This window comes from Suricata suricatta, chromosome 6, assembly GCF_006229205.1.
Source record: "Suricata suricatta isolate VVHF042 chromosome 6, meerkat_22Aug2017_6uvM2_HiC, whole genome shotgun sequence".
Taxonomy (NCBI): Eukaryota; Metazoa; Chordata; class Mammalia; order Carnivora; family Herpestidae; genus Suricata; species Suricata suricatta.
Window position 1 is genome coordinate 80,539,962 of NC_043705.1, and position 15,109 is coordinate 80,555,070.

Genomic DNA, 15,109 nt, shown 5'->3' on the forward strand with positions numbered 1-15,109 from the left:
TACACTGCTTTTTTTTAAAATAATCTTTTTAAAATTTATTTTTGAGAAAGAGAGAGATAGAGCATGAGTGGGAGGGGCAGAGAGAGAGAGACACACACATAGATTTAGAAGCAGGCTCCAGGCTCTGAGCTGTCAGCACAGAGCCATACGTGGGGCTAGAACCCACGAACGTGAGATCATGACCTGAGTTGGAGTTGGAGGCTTAACTGACTGAGCCACCCAGGCGCCCCTGATTCTACACTGCTTATTGCTAATTGATGAAATAGTTAATGAGCTTCTGAAAATAACCAGTATAACCAGTGGTTGCTTTATTAGCTTAAGCAGATTAGAGCCCATTTTATAAGGAATAGAGACTTGGTACTGGGATTTCTAGCATAAATTTCTAGCATATTGATAAAAAGTAAGCACTGAAGTTAGTATTTAACTTTAATTGGCAAATTATGATTAAATAATACATTCTTATTTCTGGATACATATTATGCCATTCCTGAACCTGTTTTTAATAAGTTAAATGTTCTTCGTACCAAAATTTTGAGCTATTTATGAACACAATTAGCTAGTTTCCAATTCAAATCATTGGAAGAATCAATTTTTTTGAAAAATGTTAAATGGAAAAATATTTCAACTCCCAAGATAGTCTTCTGTTGCTTTTGAAGGTTTCCCAAAATTCAAACAAATTAACTGAAGATTTCTTAAAGTCAGTATGAGTTAGAATGTTATGTGTAATTGGAATGCCTGGTTAATTTCAGTCTGTCAGTTTTGTTTTTCTCATAAGAGGCCTTTGAGATTCTTTAGCACAAAAGAGTAGTTCAAATAAACCTACTCTTTTATTTATTTATTAAATGATGTCTGATAGCTACTGTCTTGCTTAAATATTGTTAAAATGTAACATTCATTTAATGTTTAGGTAATTTGAATAAAAATGTGATAAGACCCTCTGACCTTTTGGAGTTTATATTGAGAGTGTGCGTTTGGGCTTCCAGATCCTGGCTTGTATAACAGAATGATTAATACCATTCCTTGAAATGAGAGACTCCCCAAAGGGGGTAGTTTGCAAGTTTTGAGTTCAGTATGAAATATGTCAACTTTTTTTGTCTTTGCAGTAACCAAGTAGAGAAGCCTCATGGATATTTGGTATATATATGTATTGAGCTACAAACCTATTATAGGTAGAGCCTCATTTGGAGATTTAAATTCTGAGTGGGCTTGGCTTAGGTGGTGATTGAAGTTGGGACGTGTAACATGTTACCTAGGGAGGAAGTATACAGTGAGGAGAGAGGAGACCTGAGGCCAGTGGATCTTAAGAGCATATGGCCATGTTATGCCTGTAGGGGGAGAGTAGGTCAGGCAATAAATGTTTCATGTAAGATTGTATGGTCAAAAGAGGAGAATTTTCCCATGAGGTCAAGTACAACAGTAAGAAATGTCTCTTGTCAGATTAGTAAAATGAAGTTGGTTGGTTTCTTAAAAGCATGTGTTTTGCTGAGTGATGAGATGAATGCCAAATGGGAGCAGATTGAAGAATGAGCAGAATGGGAGAGAAAAGTGAAAACAGGAAGCATAGATAATTCTTTAAGGAACTTTGTTTATGGGGAATAAGCAGTAGCAGGAAGAGGGTGTGTGGTGAAGGAAGCAGTTCATCTCTTCTTCTCTTCATCCTTCCCTCCCTACCCATCTCCATCCTTTCTCCCTTATTACTTCTTTATTTTTCTATAAGAGCAATTTAAACATGTATAAAAGCTGATGGAAAAGGAAAACACAAGTTTTCAGAGAGAGAGAGAGAGAGAGAGAAAGAGAGAGACCTTTCAGGTTCTTGTAAGGTGTAATGTTCTTGGGAGAGCAGGAGGGCATGAGGTACAAAGTAGTGGTAGAGGGGTCAGCCACAAATGAAAGACAGCCCCATAGATTCACTGGGAAAACAGGTTATAGGGAAGAGAGGTAATAGATTTGTAGGTCTGAAAAGGAAAGATGAAGGGGTTTCTGGCTTGTAGTTTCTTTCTAAAGAAGCTGGACCGGATAGAATGAGGCAGTTTTAGGCACAAGAAGAGTGGGGAAGGTTTGAAATGGTTGACAGTAACAGTGGAAGAGTAAGGAATGAGTTGACCAGAGAAATGTAGAGGTATTGTCATATATTTGGGGTCCATTTGAAAGTAATAATCATGTGATTCTCTCCAGTTGTGATGAATTTCTTGAGTGCATGCCCAGAGTGAGCAGATAGTTGGATATATCCAACCATCCAGGATTGGGGTTTGCTACATGGGTGTACCTAAGAGACAGAACAGCAAAAGATTTAGAATATTGGCAAGAGCATCACTTAAATGATATATTATGGCATCTCAGATAAAGAGAGAAGAGAAGAAAAGAGGAAGTGATCGATTGGGAGAAACAAGAAGACTCAAAGCTTTAGGGTCCAGTGAGGTTGAAAAATGGTTATAGTGGTACTGGTTGAAAGCAAACTAATGAGATAAGAGATTGTGGCCAGAAAGAGAGGCACTTTAATTAGTTGATGTGGGGCTGTTACGTGGGATGATAATAGCCAAGGAGAAGCCACACGTGATACCAAGTAGAAGAAAATGTTTCCCCTTTTAGCCCCACAGAAGAAAGCTTTGAAGTGAATTTTGCAGAGTAGTGTTTCCTCCCCAAAAGAGGACATGTACTAATGTGTTACTAAGGCGCTGACACATACTGCATTTAAGAAACCTATTTAAATTTGATTAATAGAGCAGTTCTAAAATTTATGGGACGACTGAACCTTTTGTGGTATAACATCTGTTAATCATCAAAACAAGGGCTTTTCCAAACATGTTGAGCAATTATTTTGAATTTCATGTGCTGAAACTGTTAAATTAATAGGAATAAGTAAACACATAATACAACATAACACAATAAGTACTTTTTACAAAGAATTTTTGTAATTATATTAGTGTATTTCAATATCAGATTTATTTTCCTACTAAAAGTAAATATACATCAAAAAACATAAAAAGGTAAGTTAATGTATTATTTTGTTAGTGACAGTTGTAACTTTTATCATTGAGTATTGGAAATCTTCAATTACTAGTATACAGTCTAGGAAACTCTGCTGTAGGAGTTCCATGTAGCAGTCAACCAAGGGAGTATAGTTCAAGCACAGAAGAGAGCTGATCACTTATGTACCTAGGTATACCCAGAATTCCAACCATGTCACAAAGAATTTGTCTGTCATCATTTCTCAGCTCTACCCTGTATTGTACTGGCCTCAGTCTTGGGCACTCAGTTCCAATAGTCCTACAGGGTGGCAGCTTCTCTCAGAGGGCTGAGGGTGAGACAAATGTCTGGAACCCAATGGACTTCTTCCTAACAACAGATCTCCTGGTTGGGCTTTATTTGCTGATGATAGATGTGCAATATTATAGGTACCCCATTCCTGTCTTTAACATTAAAATTATGTTCTGTTTTTTTAATTTAATCTTGGAATTTTCCTTTAGGTCCCACAGTTTCTGATTCTAACCACTCCTAATCACTAGTTTCAGTAATGAAAGGTGCTCTGAACTGATAGCAGGATTACTGATTCATGTGTACTATGAGAATACGGAAAAGTGAAACCATTCAGGGAACTTTTTAGATGAAGTTGGAAACTTAAAACATAGTTCATACAAAGTTGAAGTATAACTATAGTAGACTTTATAGTATTCTTCTAAGGACCTCTGCTCCAAATACAAAACCAGTCTAACTCATCTTCCCTGTTCCCTGAATGCAATAAACAAAAGAAAACCAACCAAACCAAAATAATATTAATGACTATTTTTTAGATAACTGGAGTTTAAGGCTTTAAATGATCTTCTGAGGAGTATAGGTTCAAATTCTAAAGACCTTTTGTGGGAATTGACTGCCTTAGAAAATGGTAGTCAGGTACAAGTCTGTAACTTTTGATAAATTAGTGGCCTTTTTCTTTGTCATACTGAAGATCCTTGACTTGTGTCTCTGTACATTTTCTTGGTTTGTGAATAAAGCTGATAAAAAGATGACTGATAGATTGTCTTATAAAATGCATATGAATTTCTGTATCCAGTTTGGATGTGAAAAGTCACAAAAGACCAAATATAAGGGCTGTAAGTTATCTTCTTAGATAGATATAGTAGTGGGTGTCAAGCAAAGAGAACTTGCTAGCACACCCCCATAGCTCCCCCAAAGAAATCGCAAAGCTTGGAGAGAGAGTCTCTAAAGCTGGTGGATTGACTTTGAAGCTTAATCAGGATAATGGAATCTTGCCAGGGCTCAGGTTCCATTCCTAGCTGATGGGAAATTCCTGATATAGCTCTCAGAATGTTTGAAGTTGGTGGTGAACTGATTCAAACTAAAGCTGCAGCAAAGGCCAGACCCAGCTTGTTACCTACAGCCCCAACCTAGCAGGCTGACAGGAAGGGGAATATGTGTCCCTCTTTCTTGAGGTAAATATTATTGGATTCACATTTTACTGTTCTTTTTTATACAAACCATTCAGCACACAATAAAAAATAATGTGACACTAAAAAGAGAAACAGACAAATAAGAAATGTGATTCACAGCTAAGAAAATAAACACATGTTGGTGGCCTAGTTATTTGAATTATCAGTGTCTTTAGTAGCTATTATAAAAAGGCTAAGGGATCTAGTAGAAAAGATGGGCAATGTGTGTGAAAGATCGGGTATCAAAGCAGTGATGTGGATGCTAGAAAAATGGAAATTCTGGAAATGAAAAATATTAGAACTAAGGAATTTATTAAATGGGATCATAAGTAGTAGATCAGATAAAAAATAGCCATACTAAAACAAAGGATAAAGAAAAACAGATTATTTGAGATCACAAGGTGGTATGTGAACAAACATAGATGTAGTTAGAATCTAGAGGAGAGAGAGACAGGAGTAAAAAACATACCTGAAGAGACATTGGTCAAGTGTTTTCTAATACTTTTGACCCACAATCCATGAAATTTAACAAACTCTGAGCAAGATAATTAAAATTACATTTACTTATATCCTTGTTTATTATAAAAGCAGTTACAGAAACATACTTATTATGTAGAGGGGAATAATGACATGAATTTTAGCTGACTTCACACAGAAACACTAGAGACCTCAAGATAAAGTGCTGAAGGAGAGAAAAAAAAAGCGCATCTACTTTGAATTCTATATCCAGTAAAAAAAAAAAAAAAAAGGAGAAAGAGAGAGAGAGAGAGAGAGAGAGAGAAAGTCCTTTAAAAATGAAGGCAAGGAGTACTTCTCACCCACTAGGATAGAGGATAGCTATAATCAGAAAAACAGAAAGAAACGAGTTTTGACAAGGATGTGCAGAAATTGGAAGCCTCATACATTGCTCGTGAGAATGTAAAATGGTTCAGCTGCTGTGGAAAATAGCGGGGCTGTTCCTCAAAAAGCTAAACACAGAATTACCATATGACCCAGCAATTCCATTCCCACATATAACCCCGAAAGAGTGGAAATCAGGTACTTGAGTACATGTGGATGTATGGTTGTGGCAGTACCATTCACAGCAGCCAAAAGATGTTCTTGTCAGTGTTAAGAAAATTAAAACAATAATGGATAATGTTTCTAAGTATTCATTATGGGGGGAGGGAGGGAAGAGAAAAATGGGAGGCTGAGGAGAGAGGCAAGGTAAGGCAAGCTGCTGAGGGAAACACATGAGCAGCTTATGCAGGAAATGGCAAAGGGATTATTTCGACCTGATCAAAATAAGTTTTTAAATAGAGTGGTGAGCTCCAGAGTTTGTGTGAGTGTGGCTGGAGTTGGCAAAGTGCCTCGATTTCTAGACATAGGGACCTCTCATGAAATAGTACTTTTACTTTCATTTTAATGCATTCTTTGTCTTATTCATTTAAGCAAAGAAGATACATGTCTTGCCTTATTCTGTCCCTTACTAGTTTTAAAGGCAGAATCTCAGGTAAGATGAGTCTTGATCATTTTAATCAGAATAGTATGATTAAAAAAAGAACACTGAAATGCACAGTTGTTTACTGAACAGAGCCTATTAGCACTTAAATTGTAGAGTCCATGAGGTGCTCATACGGAAACTGGTTGGTGTGCATTTTGCACTATTAGATAATTTATGAAGAGTATCTGTAGCCATTTTGCTTATCCATTTGAGAAAAGCACCACGGAACATGGATTGTACTGAGGTATTAACATAGGAAAGGAGCTGAGTATAGCCTCTTGCTCGGGTCTGGTTTTTCTAGAGACATGATTTTAGTTAAGAGATACACTGTCAAGAAAGCGAGAAGAACAATATGACATTTTACAACCTTGGCTTCAGCGAACTCTGTTCTATTATACTGTAAATTTTCTTAGCATTGTTATTTTAAGACAAAATCTTAACAATCATTCAGATGTTCGTTTTGCACATTTGGTTTCCAATTTCATTATTTCAGAATATGAAAATGCTTGACTTAGCAAGCAGTCTGTCTTTCTTTTAATAAATAATCTTAATATGCAAGCATCCAAGAAAAACAGCATGACAAAACTAGGTTACTAGCCAGTGAATGCTTCTAAATGATTTGTCTTCAGTCAGACCCCAATTGCTAAAATAAATCATTTACAAACTGTTTCAATACTTAAATTCTGTATCCTGGTAGGAATAAAAACTCTGCATTCTTCCTTCTTTCCAGCAAATCAACACCTGTAAAAGACTAAGTTATTTGTTTATTTATAAATGTGTTCTTTTTATGAAGGACATAGCGATATTTGCAGTATTTCATTTACATTATGGACTCATTTATCAACAGCCTAGAAGTTTTTTCAGGAGACAGTCTTCTCTGAGGTCATAATTTCCCTGTTGTTATTTCTCACAAAATCCCTCCAAATTTCATGGCTGCTTTGCATAAGTAGTCTCAAAGATATTTGGCACTCAGCCTGGAGCTTAGCATGCATATTGTTATCTTTTTCTTGATGCTCTTGCCTCCTGATTTGAATATGTATCTGACTCTTCCTACAGGGCCAAATAATTACTTTAATTGTTCCTTCCAAGAATGTTATTAGTTTGGCATTATTTACAGAAGTCTGTGAGAAATAATACTTGGTTATTGTTTTAATGACTTATTATTTGCATAAAAAATGTCCCAGTGGAATGTTTCACATTTGCCTTCCCGTTGGAGGTCAAGTTTGAGGACACCTCAGGGAGAATATGACTTAACGCTCTAAGGAAGCCTGATACATGGAACTCTTCTGTGGGAATTTTGCCAATGATCAGTGCAATGCAGATGAGGGGGGAGTCGGACAATAGCCCCAGAAATTTCGAAATGAAGATTTTATCTAGTCTAGTTACTATGTGCGGATATAGAAACTGAAAGCCAAGGTAGTGAAGTAATTTGCCCACATTCATACTCTGTATCCCTTCTGACATCAAGAACCTTATTCTTTCTACCTTAGTGCCTCCTTTAGGAGTCTTGCTCTAAGAACTGTTACCTGCTTTTTGGTTAGAGTCATTAATTTGTAACTCACTATGCCATGTAGATAGTTGTCATTTGGAAGAGCTGCTGATTTTTGTCAGTTACTCCAATGAGGAGAGCCTTGATTCTTGCCTTTTCTGTCTTCGCCTGTGCTTCAGTGAGCAGAGGATGGAGGTAACCTAAGAGCCTCTTTTCTATTGCAATTTAGGAGTTTTAGTGAAGAATAAATTCAAGACCTGATACATATAGTTTTACTTGAACTGTAAGTAGTTTAGGTATTGTTTTTTGAGTTCTTTTTTTTTATAAATAGATAATAGGAAAACTTTTAGTGATTATGAAACACTTTCATATATATATGGAGAGAGAGATTTAGGGAGACAGAATTATGAGACCCTTCAGTTAATTTTAAAATAATGAAAAACTATTTTTGAATGAGATGTGAAACTGATACCACATCCAGAACTTTTCTTTCAAGATAGGTTTACAGCTACACTTAAGACATTTTTCTAGGCATCTCATCAGAATATTATTTCATGATATCACCCTTCCCATCCCCCCTTCACTGACCCCCCAACTCCCTCTACTATGAGGGGCTGTCCTGTTGCCAGAGCTAATAATGCCTGTTTTTTATCTGGAGAAAGTTCTTTACCTTGTCATTATTTTAGGTGCGTAAAAGAAGGGCATCATGGCCAGCCCTAGCAGGCCTACAGGTAGTATTAGTTACTGTAACCATGGTAATTGAAGGGAAGGTTTTCAGTTTTCATTTCTGAAAGTAGCCATGTAATTCACTGATTTCAAAAATCAACTGTCAGTGAATTCAGCACAGTCTGATGTAATATGTGACCATAATTTAAAGTTGATATGTAATGCTCTGTAGACCAGCTTTAGCAAGTGCATTTCACAATTTATTTGTGGAAATTTGGGCACCAGTGAGCCGACATTGGTTAAAGTTTTGTGTAAACTTTATTTGTATTTAATATTTCCTGTACGAAAATACAAGGTCTACTTATTGTTTGTGATGACACACTTTTTAGATCAACCTATTTAAAGAGTATTTTTTAAAGCTTATTTATTTTGAGAGAGTAGGGAAGAGCAGAGAGAGAGGAAGAGGGAGAGAGGATCCCAGGCAGGCTCTGCAGAGCCCGATGTAGGGCTTGAACTCCTGCACTGTGAGATCATGACCTGTGCTGAAACCAAGAGTCATATACACAACCGACTGATCCGCCCAGGCACCCTTAAAGAGTACCTTTAAATGAAAGGATTTTTTTAAACTAACTGTATCCCTTTGAACTTAATACAAATGCACTTAGTACAAAAGAAGCAGTTTTGAAGTGTTCTTTACCCCATACCTGGACGACTTACCTGGTGTTTGTTCCTTAAGAATATGATTTCTTTTTTGATATTAACAAAAGGTGTTGGGGGAAATGGTTATCTTTCCTGTCACAGGTTTGATGCCCAAGATGTAACTTGAGGAGAATTACTGTTGTGTTTTTCCGTGTACATTATTAAATTATATACAAATAAAATGCTGTCTAATAAGTAAAACTCTTCTCGAGTTTTTGACTTTTTTGCATAATTGCTTTTCAGTTCTTATAGTATTTTTATGTTGGCACCATACCCTCCCTAGGATTTGAAGAGCATTAACTCAAAAGAGAAGCCTAAATATGCAGTAGAGGTGTTTGTGTTCTCCTGTGGAGCTTTCATTGCCAAACAGGTGATGTTAGCTCCCGTGTCTCATCTTCCTGTCAGTGACAGCAGCAGGAGCAACAGTAGTGTCCCCGCTCCTGCTGTCATCACTGCCACCTCCACAACCACTCGGATTCAGGGGGGGAAATTCCCCAAAGGAAGAAATAGGGAAACTGGGCTGGGGAGTAGAAAACTGTAGCCACCACAGTACTTTTCAGTATATGTGTTATATATAATTATATTACTATATAAAAATACATTGTACTATATATTACACTATAAATACTGTAAGTATAAATGTGTATAAACATATTACATACTGTAATTACATATAAACATATTGCTGTATATTATGCATGTGTTACCGTTTTGATATATTTTAAAATACAGAATCAACTTCTCTGTATGCCTTACTCCCCATTGTTCTCTTCACCATATTCTGGCTACACCTTTTATTAGATTTTACCTTCCCAAACACTTTTTTTTAAATTTTTCAGAAGACTTCTCAAGCACCAGAAATAGTTTTTTTAAATTTGAAGACAGACATGCATTAAAGAAAGGTCACTATACTCTTTCAGTATTTCCAACCTGTCCTTTCAGAGATTCTGGTGACTCAGACACAGTGATTTTTACTAGAAAGTAAAGTGAAGCTACAAGCTAAGGTTAAGTCTGTAGAATGTATGCTCACATGCCTTAGGCGATGACCATCTGTACTACAGTAAAGATTTATTTTTAAAGTAAGTTTTATTAAATATGTACATTCTTTTAACATGTTAACTTTTAATCAGGTGCAGTAACTTGTAAGTATGCTCTGAGGAAGGTTTGTATTAATGTTTTTATTTTAGGGATGACCAAAATGAGGTATAGGTAGTGCTTTGCGTGGAATACAAGCATGTTAGTAAAGTACGTGATGATGGTGAGAAAGAAGTAGAGCTCTTTTGTTCTGTTAGGTTACTGTAAGATTATTTTAAATGATTAATATGCATCTGTTTATAGAATGATAAGAATATTAGTACTGCAGCTATTAGAATGAAAAGTAAATAAAGTGGGAGACAAAAGTTGAGTTCCAAAACTACAGTGTTTATCAGAGCATACGGCTACAAATGCCTGCCTTTGCTAGAGAGAAACATACCCAGCATGTTAGAGACATAGGAAACAAGATGTTATTTGTGGCTTGCTTCAGTTATTTTCCAGTGATAAGGAGAACTGAGCATCACGACTGATAGAAGACATGGAAATACAGCATGTGACAATAGGGTCTCGAGTTCTTTTGCATCCTCTGATTAACAGTTGAAATGTACTCATTATTGGAAAATCGACTACCTGCCATTACAAGCCCTCACATATGCTTCCTTATTACCTTCTGGTTTTCATTTTTGTTCTTTTTCTTTTTTTCTACCCAACCCTTCACTTTTGTTTGTTAAGGGGTCTAAAGATATGAAATTTTTAGGAAAAGTTTCCTTCAGTTGTGGTGCATGATACTTGGAAATACGCATCCTAAAGCAAGTAGCAGTCTGGATTGACTTCCCTTAGTGGAGTTCTACCATTACTCCCTTCCTGTTTTACATTTTTGTCATTGTCCTTCTCCAGTGATGGGGTCAATCATCACCATCACCATGATCATTGAATCTCTGTGAGATTTCCTAGCTACTTAGGCAACACTGGAATTCACTGTTTAAAAAAATGTGTTCAATAGACTTCTCCTCCTCTTTTTTCCCTATTATTTTCTTTCCTGAAAATCCCTTACAACTATAGTGCTATCTGAATCTGTGTTAGACTGGTTCCTTTTAGCTTTTTTTTTTTTCATCCTGCATGTTAATACTTGGTTTCCCATGAATTTTCTTTGGATTTCTTATTTTGTCTCCTCTTATGGCTTTTTAGTTCTTTCTTATTGTTCCCCAAATCAAAATATTTTTTGAGGGAGCAGGAAAGTAAGAAACTATAGAGTTTATATGCATTTGTTTATTTGTCATCTTAAATGTCAGAAAGATTATGTTTTACTTAGTTGGAAGATATGGTAAGCTGTGGATAAATACTTAAATAGCCAGCACAACGTTTGTAAACTAGTTTACTATTGCTGAAGACTTCTTTCTTAATCTCTCCAGGAAAGAAAGGAGAGGCTATCCAAGTTTGAGTCTATTCGTCATTCAATTGCTGGAATAATTAGGTCTCCAAAATCTGCACTGAGCTCTTCAACAGTAAGTAGGATGAACTCCATGTGCTACTAAAAATAGTCATTGTCTAGCTTCTTTCTTGTCTTTTGTTTTCTTTAACTTCTTTCTGATAAACAATGAATGTCGTATATAAATTTGTTCTTACAAATAGAAAACCACATACATTATATGGCTGTTTGTATGCATATGAATCTGTTCATATATGTATAGTAAAATTACATGTAACATTGATATGGGGGGAAAGAAATAAACTTTTATTGCAGATGTCCTGTACTACAGATCAGTAATTCTAGGAAATATTTAATGTATTTTGAAGCTTTATTAGAAGGAGAACATAGAAAATTTCTTTTTCAGTGAAACAGATTTTTATAATAGGAATTATTACATATGTATTTTTAAATATATCAGTTTATATTTTTTAGAACATTTTAATTATTCAAGTCTGTTTGAAATTTGGGTTTGGCATAACACTGTGCTGCATAGAATACTATAAATTTCTAGTTAACAGCAGCCACAGGCAAGCAAGATGAAGTATATTCTTTTTCCATTTATATAGTAAAATTTTAAAGTATTTTTCTTACTTCATTACCTTTCAAACTAAATTATCAAACTTTTTTTCCTAGCTATCCCTCATTCACAGTAGAGCTTTAAGTTGATGGTTTTATTGAATAATGGTCAAAACAACAATATTCAGTATAAATGAATTGTGTGCTTTCCCTCCCATCTTTTCCAGGTTTTTACATAATATCTTAATATTATTTCTTATTTTTTAAAAGTTTAGCTGTTTAAAATAATGTGACCTAGGCTTATTTAGAAAAACAAAGTGTTTCCTTACTATAGATTAGTTCATTGCTATGATTCCTTTTGAATATGTAACACATGTTCCCATATTTATTCCGTTTAAGCAACATTCTTTTTATACATAATCGAGGCAAAGCATTGGGTATTTTAATTAACAAGAAGGAAAATTATATTTTTATGTAAAAGAGATTTTCTACTTTGATGCCGTCAATGCTCCTATTGTCATTTCTGATATCTAGAAGTATTCTGTGGCAACAGGGAGGGGCTGTGAACTCATCAGACCATCTCTGGTGGCGTTAATAGTAAATGAAAATGAAAATAATTATCGGCAAAAACTACATGATAGAGGAGCCTCTTTTAAGACACATATCCTACTCTTGTTTTCCTAAGTTAATGATTTACAACTTCATAGATAAATAGTAGTTCAGAGGACTTAATTTATTATGATTTGACATTCAAAATAAAGTATAAGAGACTTGATTAGCAATCTATGGCAAATTCTAGAGACTATGAGGACAGGTTTTGATAACTTATTAGAAGAAAAGAAAGAAGAGTTCTTGAAAATGAATATTTAAAACATTTTTTAAAAAGAAAAAAATAGTTCTTAAAAGGAAATGTTAAAATCTGTTCTTTAAAAAAAGAAAACATCAGTTCTTAAAAAGAAACATTGAAATACCCCATTTGCTCTTTATAAAATTATTTAACGTGAAAATAGGTCAGTGAAACTATGACCTAGTTGTCATTGACTCACCTTTATTTCACTTAGGTTAGTGGTCTTTTTGGCAGCAACTAGTAGCAGGTTATGGGTGAGTTAATTTGTGAAAGGTGTTACCCCGCCCAGTTTTCCTTTAGTAAAGTATTTTAAATACTTGAAAATGAAAACCTGTTTAAACTCAAGTTTATCTTCAGCATTATTCTAAGGTGTAAAATTAGGAGAATGGAATTTAGAGCTTCAGATTTTAGCTAGTGACAGAAAAGTAAGAATTTTATGATAATAGACACGGGCAAGCACTCCCCATGTTTGTTCTTTTGTTTCCCCCACGACCTGGGATGCCCTCTGAGACAGCTGTCTAGGGGGGGCAGCCGTGGCTTCTGAGGCTTCATGTTACAGACATCACTTTGGAGGTCATAGTTATGAGAACTCCAGCTTTTGTCTCCAGCCAGAGCCTGTTTTGATAAATCAGGGTCGATTAGAGGGTGAGAGGAATTTTTCTTTTATATCTGGAAAGGCATGCTCATTTACATATAGAAACAGAAGCAATCCAGTTAGTTCAGTATGATGAAGTTATACAGGGTTGGCTATCCTAAAATTATGTCAGGCATAATATGCACAATTGAATTAATGGTACAGATCATGACTTTTTAATCAATAACATGTTTACATGTTATTTTCTGCATTTAAGAATGGTCTTTACTGTATTGTTAAGTGAAGTTACCAAACTGACAGTGACAGACATGGGGAAAAGTTTGGTTAACAAACTGCTGTAGGCTGAAATAAATTGAAGTGCCTTTCCGCAAAGCATGTTCCTCATTCAAGTATACATGGGATCCATTTTCATAAATCATCAACATCTCAAAGCTATGAAATGACCATTTCTTCTGAGAAAATGTTCCTTCTGTAACTGAGAATTCTAGAGAATGTTCACTTCCTCAAGGCCCAGTTGGTCCATCTTCATGCCAAAGACGATCATTACTTTTATCAGTTAAGTGCCCTTTGGTATTTCCTGATTTATTTAGAAATCTCGTGAACCCAAAAGATTGAGGCAGTCTGCATTTATGATGCTATTCTTCACTAGGAATAAATGTACACAGCCATTTCTCTAAAATGTTATTTTTCTTAACATTATTTGAAGAAGGGGTTTATCCTTCAAAAAAACAAGTAATTGAGGACTTGAGTCTTAATACAAATGTGAAGGTTTCAGGTGTCAAGTGTGATAATCTAGGAAGATGATCTAAGGCTTAGAGACTACTTAATCACAATTAAAACTTTTTTATGACACAATATGATATTTTTTAGAGTATTCTTATTTTATAAATATAAAACAGTTTTTTTTATTGTTCTAAACGATTTTTCTCTATCAAAAACTTTTTGAAAATTTACCAGATTGCATGGTTAAGCATATTTAAAATATTTTATAGTGGTATACCTTACATAACATGAAATTCACCATTTTAAAGTATACACTTAGTGGTTTTTAGTATACTCACTATGTTGTGCAATCATCACTACTGTCTGCTTCCAGAACATTTCCATCTCCCTTATAGGATACTCTATACCTAGTTGTAATTAGTCTTAGTTTCCTCCTTTTCCCATTTTCTGGCAATCACTAATCCACTTTTGATCCCTAAGGATATGCCTGTTCTGGACTTTGCACATAAATAGAATCCTATAATACATGACTTTTTGTGTCTAGCCTTTTCCAACTACTATAATGTTTTCAAGGTTCTTCTGTGTTGTAGCATGTAACAATACTTCATTCTTTTTATGACTGGATACTGTTCCATTGTATGAATTTATCACATATTGTTTATCCATTCATCAGCTGATAGACGTTTGGATTGTTTCCACTTTTTGGCTATTAGGAATAATGCTGTAGTGAACATTGATGTACAAGTTTTTACGTAAACATGTGTTTTCAATTCTCTCCATTATGTATCTAGAAATTGCTTGGTTTATATGGTGATTCTTTCGTTTCTTTCTTTCTTCTTTTTTTTTTTAAGAACTGCCCAACAGTTTTCCACAGTGCTTGCACTGTCTTACATTTCCACTAGCAATATCTGAATGTTCTCATTTCTCTGCAGTGTCATCAACAGTTGTTATTTCCATTTTTAAAATCAGAGTCATACTTGTGGATGTGAAGTGGTCTATTTGCATATTCCTAATAACTAAGACATTGAACATCTTTTCCCATGCTTGTTAGCCACTTGTATACATTCTTCAGAGATATGACTGTTCATTTTCTTTGAACACTTTTTGGTTGGATGGCTTTTTAGTTCTTCAGTTATAAGAGTTCTTCACATATTTTGG

At 35.1% G+C, this 15,109-nt stretch overlaps 1 protein-coding gene across 1 annotated transcript in view; it reads left to right on the forward strand.

Annotated features, from left to right (window-relative positions):
- FER (FER tyrosine kinase) overlaps positions 1-15,109 on the forward strand; it is a 401,294-nt gene that overhangs the window by 152,273 nt on the left and 233,912 nt on the right. The window contains exon 10 of the mRNA XM_029942680.1: positions 11,212-11,304. Coding sequence (XP_029798540.1) covers positions 11,212-11,304 — 93 coding nt within the window. The remainder of the gene's footprint in view (positions 1-11,211; positions 11,305-15,109) is intronic.